This window comes from Phoenix dactylifera, chromosome 9 (assembly GCF_009389715.1).
Source record: "Phoenix dactylifera cultivar Barhee BC4 chromosome 9, palm_55x_up_171113_PBpolish2nd_filt_p, whole genome shotgun sequence".
Classification (NCBI taxonomy): domain Eukaryota; kingdom Viridiplantae; phylum Streptophyta; class Magnoliopsida; order Arecales; family Arecaceae; genus Phoenix; species Phoenix dactylifera.
Window position 1 is genome coordinate 13,526,793 of NC_052400.1, and position 25,315 is coordinate 13,552,107.

At 39.6% G+C, this 25,315-nt stretch overlaps 3 protein-coding genes across 4 annotated transcripts; 1 reads left to right on the plus strand and 2 right to left on the minus strand.

Annotated features, from left to right (window-relative positions):
- Positions 1–753: 753 nt before the first annotated feature.
- On the minus strand, positions 754–4,777 carry LOC103701913 (transcription factor bHLH30-like). Of its 2 annotated transcripts, none has more exons than XM_039130115.1 (3): positions 3,419–4,777; positions 2,184–2,647; positions 754–1,037 (listed from the first exon to the last, which is right to left on the minus strand). In XM_039130115.1, the coding sequence occupies exons 1-3, from the start codon at positions 4,100–4,102 to the stop codon at positions 1,034–1,036; spliced, it is 1,152 nt and encodes a 383-aa protein (XP_038986043.1). In that variant the 5' UTR covers positions 4,103–4,777; the 3' UTR covers positions 754–1,033. The 2 variants fall into 2 exon arrangements, with proteins under 2 accessions (XP_038986043.1, XP_038986042.1); XM_039130114.1 differs by having other exon boundaries at positions 754–1,421.
- Positions 4,778–9,699: 4,922 nt separating this feature from the next.
- LOC103701853 (phospholipase A2-alpha-like) lies at positions 9,700–10,843 on the plus strand. The gene is made up of 4 exons (XM_008784060.4): positions 9,700–9,973; positions 10,072–10,129; positions 10,246–10,371; positions 10,517–10,843. Exons 1-4 carry the CDS (start codon positions 9,851–9,853, stop codon positions 10,690–10,692), a joined length of 483 nt encoding a protein of 160 aa, XP_008782282.2. The 5' UTR covers positions 9,700–9,850; the 3' UTR covers positions 10,693–10,843.
- Positions 10,844–15,525: 4,682 nt separating this feature from the next.
- LOC103701854 lies at positions 15,526–22,676 on the minus strand. Its single transcript, XM_008784061.4, has 9 exons — positions 22,503–22,676; positions 22,357–22,426; positions 20,936–21,003; positions 18,759–18,820; positions 17,177–17,258; positions 16,851–17,084; positions 16,168–16,296; positions 16,011–16,072; positions 15,526–15,911 (listed from the first exon to the last, which is right to left on the minus strand). Exons 1-9 carry the CDS (start codon positions 22,557–22,559, stop codon positions 15,791–15,793), a joined length of 885 nt encoding a protein of 294 aa, XP_008782283.1. The 5' UTR covers positions 22,560–22,676; the 3' UTR covers positions 15,526–15,790.
- Between the last annotated feature and the right edge of the window lie 2,639 nt (positions 22,677–25,315).

The window sequence follows — 25,315 nt, forward strand, 5'->3', positions numbered from 1 at the left end:
ACATTCACACAACGATCTGCAACAAACTTCTACAGGATACATGTATGAGCAAAAGAGTGGGGCTGGATTCTAGAATTGAGTCTGATTATTGAAACATGGCAGATCAGAGAAAATAAATAACAGAAGCAACGAGTTTGTACTTTTCTTTTCACTATCTCAATGAATTGAGTAGGATTTCCCTCCCCCTTTCTCAAAAAAGAACAATAGAAGCAACTAGTTTCTCTATGAAGCCATAAGATAAAAGCAATTAGACTTAAGTTTTAACAATTAGACAATGCCAATGACATTTTACTAAAGAATCTATTTAAAGATTTATCAAATTTTCAATAAAAGTTTGAATCGTGCAATCTTAGCATTTCAGATATATACTAGCATCATCGAATTGCAAAGTATTCCTGCACATTTAAGGCCCACTGTTCCAATAATAAGCAAATCTGGAAGGTGTGAAGCATGCTAAGAATATTGATATGATCTCAAGAAACATATTTTAAAGAAAAAAAAAGAAAAAATGCCATCCAGAAAGCTGGTGTAAAGCTAGCTCTTATCAGTTGATAGATGGCAACGCATGATATAAAAGTGAAATGGCAGTACTGTTCTTTAAAGAGATCGATCCCATCTGGTGCACAATGTGGTACTTGAGTTATAAATTTGCTTCCCTATATCCTCTGAAATCATAATATTATAATGAAATTTTATAGGGTAAAGCTTCACCTGCAAACAATCTGTTAGTAATTTAGAATTATCTGGATGAGCTGTAGATCAATTTATATTGCAACATAACAGAAGGGAACAACTCTTGGCCAAACTCATTAAAGTAGCATTCAAACAAGCAGCTCTTCTATTGGCCACAGGAAGTGGACCTGCCACATTACCCTTTACAGAGCTCTGCCGCTTGCTTTGCTCACTTTCAGACCTTCTACCCTTTGAATGCTTTCTCTATCTCCCGTTGCTTGGATCAGCCGCAAGCTTGTACTCTTGATCAACTCCTTCCATGCACCTTTGTGCTCGTGCTTTTGTCCCTTCTCCATTTCGCTCATCTGATATTCACCTCTCATCAGTTTTGCAGTTCAATAACTGTTATATTTTTGCGATCTTAACCCCAGAGAACAAAAGAAAAGAAAAGATTCTATCACATATATACTGCTCGCATGCAATCTCAATATAGAATTGGCCATGCCCCTTCAAAATGCTGCCAACAACGGTCACAACTAGGGCAAAAGAGAATGCTCTCTCCAACCAAAAAGAACTTACTAAACAGTAACTAGAGTCTGTTCTCATGTTCTTTTTCGCACACCCAAAAGGAAAAACACCAATACGACATCCTACCATTGCTCGCATGCAATGTTAGTTCCACATTCCAAACGCTACAATCTTTCAGTCTTTCAGTAGCCATTACCCCTCAGCGTGGAGACTTCCAGAAGCTGTAGTCAAAGACCGTAAATGAGGAAAGGAATGAGAGAGAGAGAGAGAGAGAGAGAGAGACTCGATTACAAGAATAGCAACATTTCTAGAGCTAAATACATGCTTGCACTCTCTAAAACAAGCCTAGGACCCACAATCTAAATATGGTTGGCTGAAAAATATTGAACTCAGGAACCTTCAACACCATAAGAAACTTGAGCAACGAAGGATTACAGAACCCCGAGCTCCAACCTCTTTTTCCTCTTCAGATTCTCCAGTGGATATCCACACGGGAGCTGCATGCCTTGGATTCTACGTCATGCACGGCGCCTTGGATCGATGCGGACGTCCCATGACGGGCCCCAAACTACCAAGCAAACCCACCAAAAGAGAGTCGACTGCACGTCTTGCAGAGGCCAAAGCCAGCACGGGAAGCATTGCCCCATATTGCTCGTCCAGTATCCATCCATCGTTAATAGCATTAACTCCCGCTATGTCTCAATCAGAGTATTTATTGTCCCCCCCATCCCTTCTCACGAAAAAGATCCACCCCAACCCTTTCCGGCTTAGGCCCAACCTCCCCTTTCTCCATCACTGCAATCCCACAAACAGTAAAACCAAAACCCTCCCCCTTCTGACCAGCAGACAGGCACCAAACAATACGACAGTATATATAATTACTATTCTAAACCCTTCATGGAAAAAAAGATTGAGAGAGATATACTTCTAGTTACAATCTTATATTACTATGTATATATATGTTTTGTTTGAGTTAAATAGACCTGTGCTCAAGTATGGTAGAGAGGTTGGTGGTCCGCTGCCGCTTGATACCTCCGGCCGAGGACGGCTCATCACTTGCCGCCGCCCGCTCCATGACCGCTTTCAGTGCTTCTTGGATGGAGGCAATGGACTGCTGCTGCTGCTGCTGCTGCTGATGGTCAGCGTCATCCTCGCCGGTGATGACGAGCACATTCTTGACACGGCCGCCGAGGGTGGTGATCTCGGCCTTAAGTGTGCGAAGCCTGAGAGCCTTCAGTGCCTTGATAAGGTCTGGAAGGAGATCCGAGCGGTCATCGCAGCACAGCGAGGCCTTCACTATGAATCTGCCATCCTCATCGCTGCCGGCATCAACTGTGAGCTCGTCGGATTCGGTCGGCAGCGGGCTCTCTTCGGCGATTTCAAGCGTCTGCCGCTTCAACTCCTTGACGTGCTGGATCACCTCCGCGAGCAGGGAGGCTTTGTCTGTCTACAAGAATAGTAACTACAAAATGTTAAAAAATTGGAAGTGGGTAGGTAATGAGCTGTGGACTGGAAAAAAGTAGGAGAACATAAAAGAAGCGGGATGAGGAGGGTCGGTGCTGAACTTGACAAAGAAAGGGGAGGTAAAAGAGAAGGGAAGTGGGATTCACATGAAGAATTTAATACTATTATTGCCTATAGAGGTGAGAAGGGAGGAGTGGTCAGCTCTTAGTCCTATAGAGGTGCTTGCACGCACGCTTCCACATGGGAGTGGGATTTGTTGGGTGGGTGGACAAGAAGCCACTGGTAAGTGCTTCTCTTTTTATCTGACAGAGTGCGCATGTTTGTCTTTCTTAGTAGCACCCCTCTCCAGCAGAAGCTATTCCGAAGCAAGCCTTTTTCTGGACTATTCCTCCTCTGGTTCCTCTTTTTCACGTCAAAAGGGCGGCTCCTCTCCATCCTTTGTCCCTCTACGGTCCACTCCTATCTCTTCTCCACACTCTATGGGCTGCCCAAAAAGAAGTGAGGATTCTAAGAAGGAACAAGCTAAGCAACCTGAATAGATATTAGGAGGAGTTGCACTGCTAGTCATGTTTTTAAGCCCTGAATCTCCTGGTGCGTCTCAAAAGATTCTTTCTATTGAAGTGGTGATGTATATAGAGACAAAGATAAGAGACGCGTGACCAATTTATGGGAATTATAAATGAGAGGATTGCGTGGGAATTGAGAAGGATATATGGACCATGAATGAAATATATCTAATTAATGCAGCGCTTACTTTGGTGGTGTTGGGCAGCAAGCTGCGCAGCTTAGCAAGATGGGCGTTGATGCGCTCGCGCCGCCGGCGCTCGGCCTCGCTGTGGCTCTTGGAAGCCGCAAGTGCCTTGGCGTCCATGATCTCCTGCGGTGTCAACTTACCCAACTCTGCATGAAGGCCTCCGAAGGCCGACAAAGGAGACACCCCTCCGCCGCGAGCCAGTGCCTCGGACCCCATCCCCATGTAAAGACCACCCAATCCCGAAGGATCCGATGACGAGCCGAGGCCAGCACCACCGTAAGCAAATTGTAGAGCCGTCGTGGCCCGCCGTGCGTACAAGTCGCCATAGAAGGGAGAGGAAGGAGGCGGCGGCGGAGGGAGTGGCGGGAGAGAAGGAAAGAACTGCCCTTGATTCTGATCTCGAACTAAATTGGATGGCGCAAACTGAGTCGAGTTTAAGGGATGTATAGGAGGTAGTGGCCATGGCAGAATAGAAGAAGAAGCAACACTACCACCAGCACCAACAACACCAATAGCAGCAGCAGCAGCAGCTTCATCTGGAAAGACAAAGCCCTGACCTCCTCCACCACCACCAATATGGTTGCTCATGTTGTTATTGTTGTATTGTTGCTGCTGCTGTTCCTCCTCCTGATAGCCTTGGAATTCGTGGATCTTGCTAGAAGAACCATCACCATTATTTTCCATCTCTTCGACCCAAACTTACGTCCCTTTCCTCTCCCTCTCTCCTTCTCTAAGCTATTACAACATAAAAATTGCTCCGGTCCTTCTTGTTTCCCTAGCTCCCCTTCTTCTCCTTTTAATCCTTCCGGGGATTAGATAGAATTGGGCTCTCTATTTATCCGTAGTTGGGGGAGTCGTATAAGCTAGCTACTCCACTCTGCCCGGGGTCTTTTACTTCCCTTCTACGCGATTCGCTCGCCGATTCCCCATATTGGGAGGGGTTCGCTCTTTTCGGCACCGCCCCTCTCGGAGATATTATAATTACGCTCCGCTGCTGCTACGGCGACAGAAGCAAGAAAAGAGAGCGAGGGGGCAAAAGGGAGCACGGCGATGGCCGATCATAGAAATAGAGCCGACCAGGCCTGACGCAGTGAAAAGAGATCCAAAAATTGGATGCAGGTCCACCTCGGTCAAGACCCACGTTCTGCACCACCCCACCCCAACCTTCTGCTTTCCAGTTCCACGCCTCCCCTCCTGCCCTCCCTAAAACCACGTAATCATTGTGTCTTGCAATACACTCCTCCCCTTCTCTCTCTCTTCCTCTCACTTTGGCTTGGCTGGCTTCAGTAACATAATCTCAGCCATCTTTGCTTCATGCTCCCTTCTTCTTCCTACACCTCTAGGCTTTTCTCTGCTCTCTCTAACTCTTCTTTTTTTCTCTCTCTCTCCCTCTCAGTTTCCATGGGATTTTATATGCTTTTCGGTAAAGGTGGGAAGGAGCGCGCGAGTGGGTCTGATGGGGCCTTTTGGCCTGGGTTTTGTATGCCGCTTTCGGACCCTTATGGTTTCGGTGGTCGCGCACCTGCACTCGATTCGGTCCCCCCCCCCCCCCCCTCCCCCCCCCCCCCCGGCCTGCTCTTTTATCCCTTTTGCCTCTCCCCATTCAAAGATCCGAATGATGCCACCACCACAGGCGAAGCGCAAGCGCCCGCGAGGGATGGAGAGAGAATGGAATGAAAGGACGGTTTGATGATGATGTCACAGCCACGCTTTGCTGACGTGGGCTGCTCGAGGCATTTATGCCTCTCGCCCTTGCCTCCTCCTCCTCCTCCTCCTCCCATATCGTGGCCATCATGGAGATCGATTCAACGCATGCAGTATCACAGCATCTTTTTATGTTTCTAATTAGTGGTGCTTCTCTTTTTCCCTTTTTTTTTTTTTTCCCCCTTCTCTCCAAGTTCATTCTGTCTCCGCGTATCTCGCACCGAATCTTGTGTAGTTTTTGTTTCGTGGTGCCAATTCATTACGTCGTTATTACCATACTGGTCAGCGGTCGCTGGGACAATGGCATTGGAAAGCACCACGGTCCTCACATATGGATTTATAGAATTCTTCAAAAGTTCAGTGTGGATTCTCTCCAGTTCGGACATGAATCGGAGACGTCCGATCTTTTTGTGTGTGTCCATCCGCATGGTGATGATAATTGGATTGGGCCTCTTCTGGTGCATGAAATACTGTCTTGTGATACTGTACAAGCTGGCCCATCCAATCACAACCATTGTGAGATGCACAGATGGTCTGATATACTAGGGAGGATCCTAACAAATTCTCGAAATAACAAAGATGATGTTATAGGATGTGGTATGTTGTGATTCAACCAATCATCAATCACCTAAGGGGCTTAGATCCTATGGTGTTATAGGATCTAAGCCCCTTATGAGCCCCTTGCTGGGATCAGGATTCTTAATTCTCTTTATATCACTTTTGTATCTCTCCGTCTCTCTACAAGTGGTTCCATGCAATCGACTATTGATGGTTCTCTTAACTTTATTTGATCATTACCTCCCAAGTGCTCTTACCTTGTTAACTTGGCAAAAACGGAGAATGTATATGAACTATTTATCTCCTTCTTTGCATTGAAGTGGGGTTCGCATTGCGTGGTTAATCATGCCTAAGTGCCAATCATGCCCGCATGTGGTCCATCCCTTCCAAGCTCGAAACATCACCATCAATAAATTCTCCAACATAATTCCTTCTGGATATTGTTAATAATTTTTTTAAAAAAAATTATAAATTCTACTAAATATCTTAGATATAATTGTGACTTGAGCCAACTTAACTCTTGGTGGTTTGATATGATACATTCTTGTACATGTGCGTGCTGCTGTCTCGACTTCACTCTTTTCCTATCTTATTGCAATATTTAGAGGCCCATAAGAAACTTTGCACTATACAGCAAAGCGACATTCTTTATCAATAATTAAACACCTATTTTGATGAGGTAAAATTATTAACAACCAAAAAAAGATACAATCAAATCCTAAGTCCATATAAATAAGATAATTAATATCTTTACATTTTAATACTTTCTTAATGATTAGGTTAGAGACTATCAAAACTCGTGAACTTTATTTCTACCTGTTTTTTGCAGTATGGATCATATTTACACTTGGACCTTGAGTTTGGATCTTAAGTTCGGATAGTTTGTCATCAATTTTGAACAATTAGCACCTTTTTTTCATTCAGTGAGTTATCATAAAACGTGCAATCCAACTTATATATATATATATATATATATATATATATATATATATATAGAGAGAGAGAGAGAGAGAGAGAGAGAGAGAGAGAGAGAGAGAGAGACACACACACACACACACACACACGAGTGTGTAGAAGGTGGGGGGGAGGAAATATTCCAATTTTTGAACTTGAAACCTAAGTTAAGAAGAGAGGAGCGATCATTGGGCGAGGATGGAACCTTCATTTCAAATCCTAATCTCGAGTAAATGTTTCTATCAGCATTTCTAAGGTTTCCAAATTTCAAGGTGTAAAGGTTTTAACCGCAAGGGATGCTATTGTGCTAATGGGTTGGGCCGTGGACAAGTGCGTCCAAAATTATCAACAAGGCCGAGTGAAAGCCCAACCAGCCAGATGTAAACTTTGACCTGCTTTCTGGCCCATTTGATATAGGTCCTAGCCAAATCCTTGTTCTTTCTTCAAGTAGTGTGGTGGGAAATCGTATTAATGCTTTGGTAATTCCAAATACCTAAAGGCTCAAAGGCAAAGAAATTAGAGAAGAAATTGTTTATAACCCCCACCCGAACTTATAACAACTTCCACACCGTTTGCTAGAAACAAGTTATTATCATCACTAGTCAAGACTCAAGAACGCCCAGGTTCTCTAATATTCATCTTTCATTTCCTTCAAACTAGTTTAGAAGAGGCCAGGCAACCCGTGTTTTAAAGGCCAAGGGAAAGGACTGCTCCAACTTTTAGCTATAGCCTTGTTCATCATGGCTTTAATAAAAAAGCATAAATTGCTAGTTCTATCTTGTTTCTTGCGACTGTCAAATTTATGAAACTAAAATTCTATGCGCAAATGGCCTATGATAACAAAATTTTCCTAGTAATTACTAGAAAAGCTGAAGCTATTTATGACTTGTAATCCAAGCTGTTTTAATGACACTTTAGCCGAAATGAGAAATCATTAGATGGACTAGATCCAGTGGACCGGTCCAATATGTTCATCACATTACCAAGATTTGGACCGGCTCATTGATATGATATGTTCTTGCACAGGTGTGTGCCGCCATCTCGACTTCACCGTTTTTGCTATCTTATTGCAATATTTAGAGCACCATAAGAAATTTTGCACGATACAGCCAAGCAGTATTCTTTATCAATAACTAAACACCTACTCTGAAGGTAGAATTGTTGACAACCAAAAAAAGATACAATCAAATCCTAAGTCCATATAAATAAGATAATTAAAATCTTTACATTTTAATACTTACTTAATGATTAGGCTAGAGACCATCAAAACTCGTGAACTTTATTTCTACGTGTTTTTTGCAGTGCAGATCTTATTTACACTTGGATCTTGAGTTCGGATGGTTTGTCATCAATTTTGAACTATTGACTCCTTTTTTGCATTCAATGAGTTATCATAAAATGTGCAATCCAACTTATATATATATATATGTGTGTGTGTGTGTGTGTGTGTGTGTGTGTGTGTACAGAGAGAGAGAGAGAGAGAGACACACACACACACATACACACAAACACATGCATACAAATGTGTAGAAGGTTGGGGGGGGGGGGGGCCAATTTTTTGAGGAAATATTCCAAATTTTGAACTCAAAACCTCAGTTAAGAAGAGAGGAATGATCATTGGGCCATTGCCCATTTCATAACTAGAGAATGGAGCCTTCATTTCAAACCCTAATCTCGAGTAAATGTTTCTATCAGCATTTCTAAGGTTTCAAAATTTCGTGGTGTAAGGTTTTAACAGCAAGGGATGCTATTGTGCTAACGGGTTGGGCCTTGGATAAGTGCGTCCAAATTTGTCAACAGGGCAGCGCAAATGCCCAGCCAGCGAGATGCAAAAGGTTCTGGCCCATCTGCTCCCATTGATGCTTGATAGGTCCTAGCCCAATCCTTGTTCTTGCTTCAAGTAGTGTGGTGGGAAATCATATTAATGATTTGGTAATTCCAAATACCTAAAGGCTCAAAGGACAAGCGAAGAAATTACAGAAGAAATTGCTTACAGCCTCCACCTGAACTTATAACAACTTCCACACCGTTTGCTAGAAACAAGTTATTATCATCCCTAGTCAAGAACGCCCAGGTTCTCTAAGATTCATCTTTCATTTCCTTCAAACTAGTTTAGAAGCGGCCAGGCAACCCATGTTTTAAAGGCCAAGGGAAAGGACTACTAAAACTTTTAGCTATAGCCTCGTTCATCATGGCTCTAATAAAAAAGCATAAATTGCTACTTCTATCTTGTTTCTTGCGACTGTCAAATTTATGAAACTAAAATTCTCTGTGCAAATGGCCTATGATAACAAAATTTCTCAGTAATTCCTAGAAAAGCTGGAGCTATTTATGACTTGTAATGCAAGCTCTTATAATGGAACTTTAACCGAAATGAGAAATTATTAGATGGACTAGGTCCAGCGGACCAGTCCAATAGTCACTCCTCACATTACCTGGATTTGGACCGGCCCACTGAACGTGGTCCATCGGACCTGGTCCATCTAATAATGTCTTCCAAGGAGCAGGCCTGTTCGGCCCTTTGTGCTTGGACCTGATTCTTCCAATCCTAGGCCATCTTGGGGGTCACCTTGTACCAAGTCTTACCTGGCCGGTTGACAGCCCTATCCACATCTAAACACTAGCTGTAACTTTAGTGACACGCCCAACCTGAACGCCATGAAACATATCTACTAGAAGCAACGAAGTCAGATTATCTTCATCATCTGAATTTCTTTGTTATGATGTCCGTTTCCATGATTTGTGAACTCAAACTGCTGCAGCTTAACAAATCTTTGAAAATAATATAGAAACCAAGATTGGTGCATTCTCGGTCAATATCATACCCAGAAGATATTTATCTTATACCGTTGGGTGGATCCCTTCTTGAAGAATTCTACACGAGTAGCACCATCCTGAGATATTCCTTCGCGTATCAACGCCACATCATTCTAAAGCGACTCATCCTACCATCCGATTTGATAAAGAAATGCGTTGTCTGATGGCAACCCGTGAGCTAGAAGACAACAGCTTCGTCACGAGCCGCACAGGACAAGGGACCAACCCCTCCAAGGCCCCTCAGTTGCCCCTTCCCCAGACCCCCAAATCCCCCATTCTTCCACACTTTTCCTCCATAAAATCAGCGCCATTGGCGAAAACCAAGCGCTAAACTTTCAGGGCATCTGGTTTCTTCCTCCTCTGTTTCTCTCCTGCGAGTTTGAGCAGTGGGCAGAGGAGATGGATGGAGGAAAAAGGCATCAGTCGCTGAAGTTAGCCATCCTTGTCGCTCTTCTCATCTCGACTACCCCTGTCCACGCTCTCACCGTCGGCATCCAGTCCGTTAACTCCGGCATCGCCGTGGTCTGCACTATAAAAATATAAAACAACCCTCTTCTTTTCCTTTTGTTATTCTTTCTGTTCATTACTTCACATTTTTATCTGTTTTATTTGTTCCACAGATTAAGCAGCAGCAGCAGCAGCAGTGCAGCAGAACGTGCGAGTCGCAGGACTGCAACGGTGAGGGCTCTTCTCTTTCATCTTTCAATATAATTCTGGCGAAAGTTTTCTTGATGAATTACTAAGATTATGTTTTTTTTGTTTGTTTCTTTTTTGGGACGAAATTGGAATCAAAGTGCCTCCATTGCTTAAGTATGGAAAATACTGCGGGATTTTATACAGCGGCTGCCCAGGGGAGAAGCCATGCGATGCTCTCGATGCCTGCTGCATGACCCACGACAACTGCGTCCAATCCAAGCACAGTTTGTTCTCCCCCCGGCATTTTTTTTCCTCTTTTCATCTTTTTTTTCGCTCCTTCCATTCCTAACTCATGGTGTGCGTTTGGTGTCGCCTATTTGTTGTTTTAATGGGTGGTTGGTGCGTGTGGAAATGGCGGTGGGGATAAAGATGACTACTTGAACGTGGAGTGCAACGAGAACTTGCTCAACTGCATGGCGGAGGTGAGGGAAGCCGGCAAGGGCACGTTTAAGGGGAACAAGTGCATGGTGGAGGAGGTGGTGGATGTGATCACCCTGGTGATAGAGGCTGCCTTGTTAGCTGGGAGGATTGTTCACAAGCCATAGCAGATGGTATGTGATGATGCTCTGGATTTGTTGTCCTTTTCTGAGCCCATCGCATTGGCTCTATTTGTGTAATCTTATGCCAATTGTGTGATAGGCGGTCTCTTTGTCCTGGACAGGCGGTGATTTTTTTTTTTTAATGCTTTCTCTGAAATTGCTGTTGATGTTTTTTTTTGGAAGGACGGTATGTCTGAAACATGTATTTAGTTTCATATCGATTATTTACTAGATAGATATTATATATTTATATGAGATTAAAGATCCAAACAATATCTTCCGGTTAGCCATTTTAGGTGAGATTCTGGATTGTTATAAATGATATCAGAGAAGACATGATCTATAACTTATGCGGACTAAGAAAGCCGATCATGGTGCTTGTGATTAGATTTGAATGAATTTGAATTCTTAGTCTGACAAGAACGTCAAGATTTAAACAAGAAAAGTATGTGAGGTTCTTAGTTGTTACAATTTGGAAGACAATCTTGGGTCCTTAGTTGCTTGGAGATGGTGGTGTTCTGCTGTTATCCTTGTTTCTTTCTTTCGTGGATATTGATATTTATCAAACGATCTCAATTAGTTTCTTTACTTCTGTTTTCCACCCTTGATTTTTTAGTCATCCAAAGCCGTTTTTGGATACCAAGTCTATGATTGTACTCCCTAGGTTATTTGAATTTAACTCTCACTGCATGGAATATTAATTTTTGCTTGTGAAAACGACAAAGCAAGCAAAGATTCGTTGGGCGATGGTCCATTTAAACTGCTTAAAGAGCATTGGAGATCTACGAAGATTAAAAAAGAGCATTGTAGAAACGGCAGGGATTGGACTTTGTTAGGTAAACGTGGTAAGAAATCTCATATAATGAGCTGGTGGAATCTTTGTACCTGGGGGATGTGTCCATCAGAAAGGCACTCTCGCTAGCAGCCCATCTAGTTTTTGGGCTGATGTCCATCACAATCATAGAGTTTCTTTATCAAATGTGTATCTCTCCAAAGTTTGGTTGTGTCCATGTCCCCATGAGGTTTTGTCGGGGAAGCTGCAAGTAGGGGCTTTAATATTTTTTTTTTTTTTTTTTTTTGGTGAATCGACATCTCACTACATACAATAGTGAGAAAGCTTAGAACAATTACAAAAACAAAACATGATCTAATGCCTGCGGCACACAATCAGAGAAGCAGGGGCTTTTAAGTTTCAATTTCTAAGGTGCAAGCGTGGCCCAAGCACCTGAATTGTAAGCCTTTTCATTTGGTGGCTCGAAAATTGCCAACAGTAATTGCCAGATTAGGTGTTGATCAGGGCATGGTAATGCACATAGCATGGGATGCTACTGATCACAATTTCAAGTGCGTGATTGCGCATGGTTTGCAGAATTGCAGTGCAATAAAGCAAATTTTGAGGAATGTGGTCAACCACGGATTGGCTCGACAAAGCATAATATTGTAAGTGGTGCATTGGTCATGTAATTTGCGAGTCGGCTGCACCGGTTTCTTGGCCATATCATTGAAGCAAATTTGGGCATTCCCATTTTGTACTAGCCTAATAATGCTCAATTATAAAGCGAGGGGATGAATCTGCAGACATTTTTGAGAAGTTTGATAACATCTGATAGCGCATTACTAAAATCCAACATAATGTAGGAGGCGTAAGATCATATGGTGCATAACTTAATATACTTTTCAAAGCCGAGTTTGGAAAGGAGTTCCAAACCTTCCTTTAGTATAGTCGGTACAAATTCTAACCTTGCACAAGTACATAGCTGGTCAAAATTCACTGGGTTTTACTATACATCATCTGTACGTCCAATAGTATAGAACAAGGGAAGAGCAGCAGCCAGGTGCAACGATCTTGTCGTAACGTCAGACACCAGACAAACCTTATGATGTTTCTTATTCTTGCACTGGAATTAAAGGAAAGAGAAATAAAAGGCAGCTGCTCCCCTTGTTAAAGGAAAGAGAAATAAAAGCACGTTACTGTATTATTTGTCATATATTCAAATGTACAAAGGCAAAAAAACACCCGCGTTAGATATTTTCAGGAGGGAGCATGAGAAAAATTATGATTCTTCAATTGAAGGAAAAAAAAAAAAAGGAAAAAGGAATGCACAACAATTGCTTTGGGATAGAGGGTTTAAGAAGTGGGAAATTAATATATATATATATATATATATATATATATATATATATATATATATATATATATATATATATATGTATGTATGTATGTATGAGAGTTGAACTTGGCTATACTTGAATAAATCTCTACTTAAATTTTGTTGGATCTACATTGGATAATGAATGTCTTAAATTGATGATCTAAGCATTGGATGCGATCTACCATCTTTAAACTACTTACATATAAAAAATCATATAATTTAGAGTTTTCTAGTCCATGCATAAAGTGATAAACAAAAATATATATAATTTAGTGTTATTTATACTGTCCATTTTTAGACCACATATGCACAAGCTGGGTGCTCCAAATCGTATAATTTTTTATACATAAAAAATCTAGAGATAGCAGATCATAAGTTTAGATTATCAATGTGGGCCCTCCATCATCCAATCTAGATTTGATTGAATCTGAGTAAAAATTTATTTGAATGTAGCCTAATTTCTCTCTCTCTCTATATATAAATAAATATATATATATATATATATATATATATAGAGCAGGGGGCACAAGATGTTTCAGGAGTGCCAACTAATTATTCGGAGGACATTAATCATTCCTCAGCATATAAGACACGTGGAGGTTGGACCTGAAGGGTCCTCCCGTTGGGATGCCTGATCTTTATTTCTATCATTCAAAGGTAGAGAAACTATAAAAATTAGAAGAAAGGTACAACCGGAGCCCCTTTATGTCTCTTGATTCAAGCACCGTGGCCGCAAAAACCTCTCAATCTGTGTGGCCACTGTAGTACCCACTTGGAACCATGTCAAAGAAAGGATGCTCTACTGGACTTCATTCTGAGTGCATGATTCATGCATTTCTGTAACGCAGCGACTTCTGCTCGTGTTGGATGGTTATGACTATTTGTCCGAAAATCAACAGAATTTGCAAAAGTAATCTGATGTGCAATATACTTGTTTGCTGAGTGGGTTCGGGTTGTATCTTTTGCGCAAAAAAATGATTGATGTTTTTCCTGTCATATCAACTGTTGAATAGTGCCTTGCGTAGATCTCAAGCACTATGCGCTTCTTTATTCATCCATTTGCATGGATCTCAAAGCAGCACGATTTAATGGTGAATCTTTTTTTTGCAAGAAAGATACGACCCGAACCCTTCTAGGCATGTATGTGGAGATGTCCTTGGTACAACAAGGTTAATCGCCTAACATATATTTTTCATGTTTCTCAGCCCATGAATTTTGTCATAATTGCTTCTCCAAGACTGGGGACAGTAGTCATCTCTGGTTCTACTATAATGTATTGTGTTGATGTTAAATAGTGTTATTTGCCTAAACAATTGTGCTCATTGATACTTCTATAGGTTCAGGATCTGTGCATACGCATTTGGATTCGCTCTTCCATGGTTGTGAGTGCTCTTAAAACCTTATTTAAGCCTTGAGCTTTGGTGGCTTCTCTGTTTTATTTCTTTAGACGGTTATAGAACCGGGGCTGGTCCATGCGGGTGGCTTCATTCTCTTGCCCAGAAATTATATGATATGAAAACCGATAGCTAAATCTGGTTTAGGATTGCATCAGCCGCAGACATTTTAGAACCTGAGGTTGCTTAAACTGTTGATTAGATTAGTTTTTTGTGATTGAAGACCAGGGGTTCGCTTTTTTGAAACTTTGCATGATGTACCAGAATGCTGGCCACCTAGGTTATATATAAGTTGGCATATAGACCTGGTTAAGTTCAAGCTGCTTAGGTCAGTAGTTGGGCAAATCCAGGTTCATAATTTGCTATCGACAGGTTCTTGATGAATTGACTTTACTTGTTACATCAGAATTTACTTGATTTGTTTTAACTCAAGTTATACGAGTGAAATTAAGCATGCTTGCCCCGGAGGAGGAGAGGGAAAGATTTGATGTCTGGAATTAATCAAATAAAACATTTGTACAGTGGCCATTCAGTTTTTTCATATTCATGTAGCATTGCAAATTAGCTCAATTTTTGCCACTTCATAATGTGCTTAATGTTTATCAAATGGCATCTATTAGAATTCCTTAGCGACCATTTGGCCAAATCCGTCATTGCAAGTGGACCTTTTCTAACTTTAGCCAATAATGGACTTCTACACATAGGATGAAGCTTTCAGTTTGGGGCTTTTAATATTTGGGCAGTAGAACAAACGATATATAGAAACTGCGCACTGCTGACCTCTCTATTGGAGGTGTTTTCAATTCATTTATCACTGAGAAGGCACAAAGATGACATTTCTAAGAGACTCTCCTTGCTGCAGAAATACCAGCCCCAACTTGGATCAGTTTCAGTGCTTTTGAGGAAGAAAGCAGGGTGACATAGCAAATCATCGCCATCCGGAGCAGCGGTGCTGGACCTATGGCTGCAGCCACCTACCATCTTACTCGGCATCAATTTTTTCAACCCTTGTATGGTAACCATGAAACCATTCCCATCTTCCAGCCAAAACTTGAGTCAGGAGAGCCCCTTAGATCTTTACTTGGAACAATGTAAGTGAGCCATTTTTATGAACTGCAAGGACTGCATTTTGTTTGCAAACTTCTAACGCGCTATAAAAGACATGATTCATTTCACATGAAGCAATGCATTGTCAAAAGTTTCCATGTCCTCTTCGCTTCAGCAAAGACTTTTTCTAGTAAAAGTGAATACAATCATATGATATAAGCCCGTGTGGCAGCATCCCTTATAACTTGCAGAGCATAAAACACAGGATGATTCTTATATCCATTTGTAAAGCAATACAGTGTGTAAATACAAGGATTCGACAGTCTGATGTGAATTATACAGTGTCATATTTTCTAAGGCAGCATCGAACTCTCAACAGGAAGAGTAGAACTCGAAAACGATGAAATCGTATCCGGTTCCTCATAAAACTGTGTATAGTATAGGTAGAATGAGAAAGAAAAAGTGTACATACGTCACAGGAATTGATTTCCGGAGAAGGCTTGAGCACAGTCAGCTTGACCTTCCTTCATGTGGAAAACCTTGACTGTAGAGAGGGAACTCGAAAAGGAAAGCTACCTTGAACCACAGTGGCAGTTTTGCATATACAAAAGGTGGCAATAGAACAAGAGGGCTGCAAGGGAAATAAATTATTAAAACAAGTTGCTCTTCTTGCTCTGTCAAATTATTTTAGTGTAATTCAATATAAGAAACCGAAGCTAAGGAGGCTGACCTTGTTGTGCTTTTGTAGAAACGGTACTCTGCTTCCGACCGGAAACGCTTATCAGCTGATTTCTGCTTTCAGAAATGAACCACAATCAAAATTATTATATTCAAAGACATGGTAAATCAATGCATACCGTAAACCATTTAGAAGACAAGTGCCAAACCTCAAGTAGGGGGATGCCGCTAACAAACAGAAGCAACAGAGTCAAGAATATAGGTCCAACAACTACTAGCCATTCTGCACCTTCTAGAACAGGAGTAGAAGCTACAAATATTCCCCACCATAGGAGAATCTGTAAATGCATCAAAAATCATATAGGATGCTACAAAGAACTATAGCAATTTGATAGAATGTATGAACATGTATGAAATTTTATGTTTCTCAAGAAGAGTCATTTATGCACATAGACAAAATTCATCAACTAAAAACTTTGTTAAAAATGAATAAAAATATAAAGTGAGAATGGAGAAGTAAATGCAATCCAGAGCTTCAACCACCATTGCAATTTTGCTAGAAGGCAGGCTACAGTACCAACTTATGCAAAAAAAAGTGTAGAATCAAACAACTTGAGAAATATAAAAATTTAAATCGAAACAAGGATGCGAACATGTCAACTGGTTGAGAAAAAACATTGAAGCACAATATGATGCTGTCAATTATATGGATCGACATTGATAACATAGTAGCTGGGTGTTTCTTATGGTCTGCCCAATTTTAAATTAGCTTTTGAAACAGTGACCCTAAAGCCAACATTGAAAAAACATGAAGAAAATCTGGGTCCTAGAATGTTGAATCAAACACAATAAGAGCAGTAAAAAGGAAGTTAAATGATAAAAGATAACTGACCTCACCAAAGTAATTTGGGTGACGAGAATATTTCCAAAGTCCTACATTGCACCATTTTCCCCTATTAGAAGGAGAATTCTTGAACATCAATTTCTGCTGATCAGCAGTTGCTTCAATAGATAAGCCCACACCCCACATTATCCAACCAATGATATCTTGAGGTTTGACAGATGGATTTCTATCACTAGCATTCACAATTGTGAGAGGCAAGCTAACAGTCCACACCCAGACAGCCTGTTATTAATGAGGGTTAATGGTAATACCTTATTGGCCTTTCAGAAATGGTAAATTCTGAACAATGTGTGTAAGTACATGTGATTGAAAACCTGGATTATCCAAAAAACTGCCAACTTCACCAAATTGTTACGCATTCTGTCAAAACGGCGGTCCTCCCCCCACTGCAGGATCCTATTTTTCACCAGAAAATATGAAAAACATAACTAGAATTTGTAGAAAGAGAAGTAAAAATATCCAGAAAAATTGCATTAGAATGAGAAACAAGTTACTGAATTATAAAAACTATCTATCTAATATGCTAAAAAGGATCTCTTTGTTTTTTTTCTTTTTTGGGGTTTGCCAAGGTAATTTAATGTGGTTTAAATAATGAATGTGTTACTACTTTCTTAGTTTATAGCATGCTTGTTGGCAGGCTTTTGTCAAAGGAGATTGTTCCTCAATCTAGTTGGATAAAGTCTCTTCAAAATTTATTATTTATGAAGTAGTATACAAATATATAAGGCAACCAATTATCCTTTCATTCGAATAATGGCGTTTATTCTTAACTGCTCGTTATCTTTTAATTCACAGTTTTGACATGTGTTATTTGGCATGAAACCTTATGAAATTGACTAGATTTCTGATGATAGGCTTGCCATCTACTTTTGCAAATCAGTTTAATAGTCAAAATTGCAAACATACCCTTCATCAGACATATTAGCACAATAACACTGATCATTTCTATCCATTTCGAAAGTAACCTAACACCACATTTTCCTCAAGTTCACAGGCATCCTAGTCCAACTCAGGCATCATCGATCCCTACAGATCAACCCGATAATTTGCTTGATACTCTGGTAGTAAATTGATAGAGCCACCATGAGACTGGTCCACGCTTTCAGAAACTGGGAGAACTATTGTATTCTCCTAAACCAAATTTATACATAAAGCTAAAGTGTCCACATATCTGACCATGCAATGCGACCTTTTCTTTCTTGTTTTCTCTCTTATTTCTTCTCTTCTTTCTCTACTATATTTTTTATTTTCATTATTTTATTGCATCAATATTGTTCCTCGCAGTCATTTCTCTTTTACTTTCATAAGTTGATTGTCCGATGTTGTCTTTGAATTCAACTTTCAGCACAAATCATCTATAAAAATAAAGATTTGTTTAAAGTTAGATTGTCAATCGTAATTTTAATTACATCTGAATTACAAGCTTCATCCTCGACAATCACATAACAATAAGTTCCATATTTGATCGCAGTTCACTTCCAATGAGCATTCTCATAAACCAACTGTGCCATGGAACAACACCAAGGAAAAAGTCTATGTACTAAAGCACAAGGAAAGGAGATTACCAAGGAGAAAGTCTATGTACTAAAGCACTAGAAAAGGAGATTACAGTACTCTAGGGATATCAGAAAAAGTTTGCAGGAACCAGCACTCATTGAAATTTATGACCACTAAGCTCCAGAAATTAATGAGACAACCTATGACTGTTATCAGGATTACCATGTGATGATGTTTCAAGGAAATGAGACATATCAGGAATCCATGTGCAGGAATTATTTTTTAAATGAAAAATCAAGTATGAAACTGATCCAAGCAATGGGATCAACTTTAAAGATGCAGACCCTACATAGAACAGACTACAGAGCATACTGATTTTGTGATGTTCAATAAGCATACCTCATCAATAAAAATAGTCCCAAGCGAAGTCCCCAAAGCACCACAAGCATTGTCAATACAATCTGTAATCCAGAACTACAAGTTTAGATAGATGACTTTACACATTACAAAAGAGAATTATTGTCATGAAGATACATTTCGAGTTTATCAATCACATAACTTATTCAGTTAATATATATGGCTGAAAGAGGGCAGGTTAATGTAAATTAATTTGCTGAGTTGAAATAGACCCTTTAAGAATTAATATGTTTACCAATTTAGAAAACTATAACTACATTCTCTATGCTAAATTATACCACAAATTGATTACTACAGACATAAACTGAAGAGCTACAGTAATAGCTGATACTTCAAATAAAACCAACTAAGAGATTACTAATTGATTTTAATGTTTAAGGAACTGAACAAATAAAATATCTGTGCTGAAATGCTATTGAAGTATGCTGGAACTACCACTCTCCTAGACAGGACGGACTTTACAACAGCATCAGTATGATTCCAATATGCTGGCTAGACCCTTCATGGCTATAAGCTTTTTAAATTCTTCCTCACTTTCATTCAGGGTTTTGAATGGCATCAACTATGACATGTTGATTTACAGAACTTATGAATAAAATAAGTGTTAAAGATGTTTTCCAATAGAACTAAAGTCACAACAAAAGGCTAAAGATGCACATAAAATTTAAAAATAAAAAGAATACTCAATTTGCACTAAATGATGATATGAGAAGATGTGTGGAAGATTTGAAGAAAAAGCTAGACAAGGTGAGTTATATAATTGCAGCAAATCATAAGACCTGCTATGACACACCCATCCTCAACTAGCGACAACTTAATGATTCACAGAAAGAATGAAATTCTTGATTTAGCCTACATTTATTTACATTCATGTATCCATTAGATTGTTGTCAATGTAAAATCACCATAATAAACAAGTTAAAATTACTTGAGATTATGTACCTGAAAAGTTATGAAGGTGCATAATGCGAGTTTCATGACTAAGAAATCAGATGTTGATGTTTCATTGGGTCTTCTATACTGTAAGACTGATGTGTTAGAACCAGGATGAAAGAAATCAGATGTCGATGTTCCTTTGTTTCTGTTATACTGTCAGACTGACATGTTGGAATCAGGATCCTTGTTAATGTCCAACTATATAATTAAAAAGTCTAAATGCCTATGGGAGGAAAAATACTGTTGACATGGACTTGGACACAGCATTATTTTCCAAGAGTTGGAAAACAAATTATGCTCCAAAAAGATCGGACAATTACACGAATGGGTACATGTGTAAACAAAGGTACGTATATGCATGCATGCCTCTAAGCAGGTACGCATACATATGTATATCTACTTAGGGTTCAGGTCCTCTGAACTAACATTTTTGGTAGGCAAAAATTCTTGATCAAGAAATTCCTATAACAAAAATGACATCAGGTTCATGATGCTTGATTTTTCTCAGCAAATGCAAATAAAATTGCAAGTTAAATATTGGTTTTGCTATCTTCAGATTGAATGAAATTCCATGCATCTTCTAGGATTCCTGAATGACAGACAGATTACTCGTCAAGAAAATAATTTACTTAAGATATTACTGGTATATATTACGGTAAATAGAAGAAAACAGAAACTAATTAACATGTAAGAGCTCTTGCATTGACTAGCTATCTATGAATGCTATTTTTCTTTCCAGTAGTCAAGGAGATATGGTCTGGGTTAAGAATTGTTACACACACTATAACTTAATAATGTATTAGGTGGACCATGGTTGAACTAATTTGAATTTTAAACTTTTCGCATCCGGTTAATGACAAATATCTGTCCATGTTTTCTCATTCTAACCACTGATTAAATTAAAAACACTAAGAACAACTCGTTCTACTTACATACAGTGGGAAAGTTACAAATTGCCAGACTATCCAAATAAACAATCAATCCACTAGAAAAAACAAGAAAGATCTTTAATGGCGCATTGACAAGACTTATGCTAAAGATGATTAGAGCCTAGAAATGTCAACTAAAACAATGCAGGTTCTCCAATTTAAGCAAGATAAGGGGGCACATGCTTCTATTGAAATGCAAGTGCATAATTTGTTGACCAAGTAATTCCTTGTTGTTTTACTGATATGATACTACAACATTTTTAGGATACATATAACAATGATGAGTGGTCGTACCTGTCGGAAATGCCATGCTCCTTTTAAAGCAAGAGTTAATATACCAAGGACAACAAAATTTGTGCTACCTGGATAAAGCAGAATAACATGAAATCATGAAATAAAGCAGCATATTCAAATGCAGTAGCAAAAATTATACAACCCAACCACTCGGATTCAGTTCTTCAGATAAATAAATGTTTCTGGTTCTTTGAGTCATTATGAAACAATAGAGATAAAGGGAACAATAATTTCACTTCATCTGCTACAGTATCATATCTTATCCATCTCACCCTCTTTAATAAGACCAAGTCCAGTCATAGAATATCTATTAGGCTCCTCCTGGCCTGGTCTAGGTTTATCTCGATCATATCATTCCTCCAGATCCACTAGTCCATAGGACACTGTCCCATCTTAGTCCTATATGGATCTCATAAACTCAAAGTGGATATGAAAAATGAGAGAAACAAATCAACAATATCTCTTCAATTTTCTTTTCATACTTTAATTTGTCAGGTTGCCTTCTCAATGCAGTAACAATGAGCCTTTAGACTCAACAAGTGTTTTTTCTTCTGCTCTTTTTAGTTTTACTATAATCCACTAAAAATGCTTAGTGTGGTTCGTCGGATGTTGTTACCATATTGCAGTTCTTTATAGGATCTTTTGTTTCCTAATAATAATAATAAAGGCAGAATGCACACATATTTCGTTTTGAGTATATCGAACAGAAAATGAAACTCTACTAAGTCAACATAGTTCATGTAAATGCTCTGAAGTCCCGAATCTTATATCTATACACGTGGAATTGTCGAATTAGGGGTGCCAGGAGAGGGTTACAACCAAACAAAAAAGGAAAAAGGAAAGGAAAGGAAAAATAAATAACCTCGATTTATATTCATGTTCTTTTAGAGGAAACACAGATATGGCGAATATTAGCAGTCTACAACATTGTTTGAAACATATAAGAACATAGCTTACATCTGTCCTTTTATTTTGAACAAAAACAGATAATAGTGAGACCTGGTGAAGCCTGAGTTGTCTCCACTATCTGTTTTGAGCAAATGAATGCGTGTTTCAACATTCTAACTGGTATCTCTATTTGTATATTATATTCACCACAAGGAAAGAGGCATAGACACGAATTATCATTAAACCAACACCTGATCAATATCTGATAGGTTTTCAGCATAACTAGAACAGGGTTTTCATGAGCAGACTTTCGTACAGTTATAAAACCAAAAGATCGCAGTCAATTAAAAAAAAAAAAAAACAATGCCACAAGAAAGCAAGGAATTTAATAACATATAAACATAAACATCTGTAAATTAAATTATCTAAAGAACCAGAGATGGTGCTCATTTTCCAGCAATTACAGGAGCATAAGGACTTATAATATACATTAGATGCGCAGAGAAAAGGAGAAAAGGGAAGAATATATTTACCAGCAAAGTCAGTGACCTTGTCAAACCTAAGCAACGCGGTGACGACGAAGAATACCAGCTGATATCCAACCTATCAATCATGAAAAAGATGAGGATTAGAAGAAGATACCGTGAAGAGAGAGAGAAAGAGAGAGGGAGAGAGATACCGTGACGAGGGCGGTGAGGGCCAAGAAATGGGAGTCGACGACAGTCCCCATTCTCATCCCCTACGGCGAGCCCGAAGGGTAACGGTAGGTGCTGCTACATGTTCTAGGGTTAGTTTTGCACTTTTATTCGCTTCCATGGATTCATGTGGTTCGAATTTGTACACGAAGGATCCTTCAATTACAAAAAGGAAGCTCACAAAATGAAAAATAGGGCACCGTTACATGCTAACCTAGCGACCATCGTTTGATTATACTACTTTTTTTTTTTTTTTTTTAGCAAAAAAAAAAAAGGCATTGCTTCGAATTGAGAAAATTAATTAACAATTATCATTTAGAGGATCTATGTTCGGTAGAATGAGTGCCACATACGGTCGCTATATGATGGTGTCAAATATTTTTTTTCAAGCTACTTGCTTTTTTTTGTTTTTTTTAATACAGATGGTCCATAGAACAAAAATGCTAAAAACAGCATATCGAAGATTCACACAAATATAAATAGAAGATAAACAGCGTACATAGTGAGGACCGGCTTGCATCTCTATCCCGAATTGTAAGGAACATCGTACGCATCCGCTTGAAGAAAACACGGCAGCTCAGAAGGAATTGAAGCTCCCTTGTGTTTGATAAAATTTTCTTGAAATATAGTTAGGCAATTCACTCTATTTTAATGAAGTCAATTCCCCTGAGATAGTTTAGAAAGATTTAAATTATATAATAATTAATACAATTTTCATATTAAAAATTTACTCTTAATTGATAGCGATAATATGATTGGATATCTAAACATTTAAGTCCAATAACAAAAATAATTCTAAGAAGAAGTTAGAAGAAGAAAGATTGGTATTCATAATTCACTTGAAGTTTTAAAAAATTAGGGATCTTTGGGTGGACTTAAAATAGATGTTTTCAATGTGCATAATTTGTTAGATTGTACTGTTACTAAAAATTTTACATATATGACAGACATAAGGCACATGAGACTCCATAGTTCATTCTCATTATAGGTTAGTTAGCTACTAAAAATATATCCCATCAAGAGATTAGTCAAATTTTTATGATTATATTGATACTTGTAGTGAAAAGTACTTGGTTGTTTAGAAAAAAGGGGAAGAGTTACAATAGCATTGTCCAGTGATGCAACTTAGGGTCATTACGCCGCTAAAATACATCCCTGATGGTGTATCATATTCTTTTTTTTTTTATGGTGAAAATTTTATGCCTTTTGTAAAAGTGAAAATTTTAATTGGATCAGATCCACTGTTGAGTTGGTGAACCAGTCCTGAAGCAACACGTATAAATATACATGCACCATGCTATTTTTCTCACCAGTGGGCTTGATTCAACCAATAATTTTTGCTTTGAGCAATGACATGATATCAAAAGTTGAACGAATGCCAATCTGCAGATCTCCGCACCCTCATCCCCAAAACCCAAGCCAGCCCTCATGGTCCCTCATGGTCATTTGGCAGAACCATCTCTTCCACTTTCTCTACGTCCCTGCACAAAAGATGGACCCTCTTGATTAAGTCGTAAGCTATCGATTCGTGATCTCTGGAGAGAAAAAGCCACCGATTCGTGATGAATTAGTAAAATTAAGAAGGCGGACTTGGTGTTTGCTTCAAAACGGGTCTTGACGTGCTCGAAGGCGACGTCGACGGCGAGGAAGGCAGCCCAAGCAAGCCCTGCACCGAGGCCAATCCGTCTGGCTTTATCTCAATTCTACGCATTAACTAATTTTTTATGTTTCAATCTCATCAAGAAAACTCGCGTTCAGACTTTACAACATCTGGTCTGTGGTTGGTACGATCTTAGGAATATTAAACAACTTGATAAATTCTAATAAATTTATTCAGGGAATCAGTCAGATGCTACTGATGAAGGTTTGTCTATGCTGCCTGTTTCTTTGGGCTTTGGCCATAAGTCCAGACATCATATTGGTTGCTGCCAAAATCTTTCAGGGGCTCAATCTAGCTAGGCCTGCCACATTGCAATGCAAAGTTCTATCAACACAAGTTTTTATCCTTTTTTGCGGAAGGAAAAAGAACTGCTTTTTTGGAAGCGGGGAGGAAGGGACAAGCCTATTCCCGCATAACAGCCCCTATTAGGCTTCCACCCGTCAGAAGAATATTCGATGCGGGCAGAAATAACTGTATGTTGGGCACGTCGACCGGTTTTACTCATACCCATCCATAGGCTCAACTCGTTATCCCTCTGGGCTCCGACACGGCTATCCTCCGTGTGAATACGTCACATAAGCCCTTCTAGACCTAGTATCCGAGCAGGAAGCATCCGGTCTCCACAATTTAATCGATACCCGTATATTTCGAACTCGGAACCACTTGATTGGAAGTAAGGTCCAATTCTGCATAGTTGTTGTGGCTCTTAGGGCTTGTTTGCTGGCCACAGGGCACAAGCATGCACTGCTTGACGCCCATCTGCTTGGAGAACGAGCAGGCCCACTGCAACAGATCTAAGCTCTGTCATGTCCCAAGCACTGCACCGGTCTGTTCTACGTAGTTGGTAGACCAACTGCCGACAATTGCAGTGGCCAGCTAATGGTTGTTGCAGCCTCGCTTTCCATGGGCAAAGAAAGGCATATGCTTTGCTCAACCTACCTTCCCTCTCAATAATGCTCGAGAGGGACCTCCTACGTTGTCTTGCCACAGGAGAAGTTGGTACGCCAGCTGATCCGAAGATAATAATTTCCTTTAAAAAGCAAAAAGCCCAGTGGTGATTCATGAAATGATCTCCCAAGGACACAGAGGTACACAACATTTGTCTTCAGAAAATATGGCTGCGTACTGCTGGAAAGA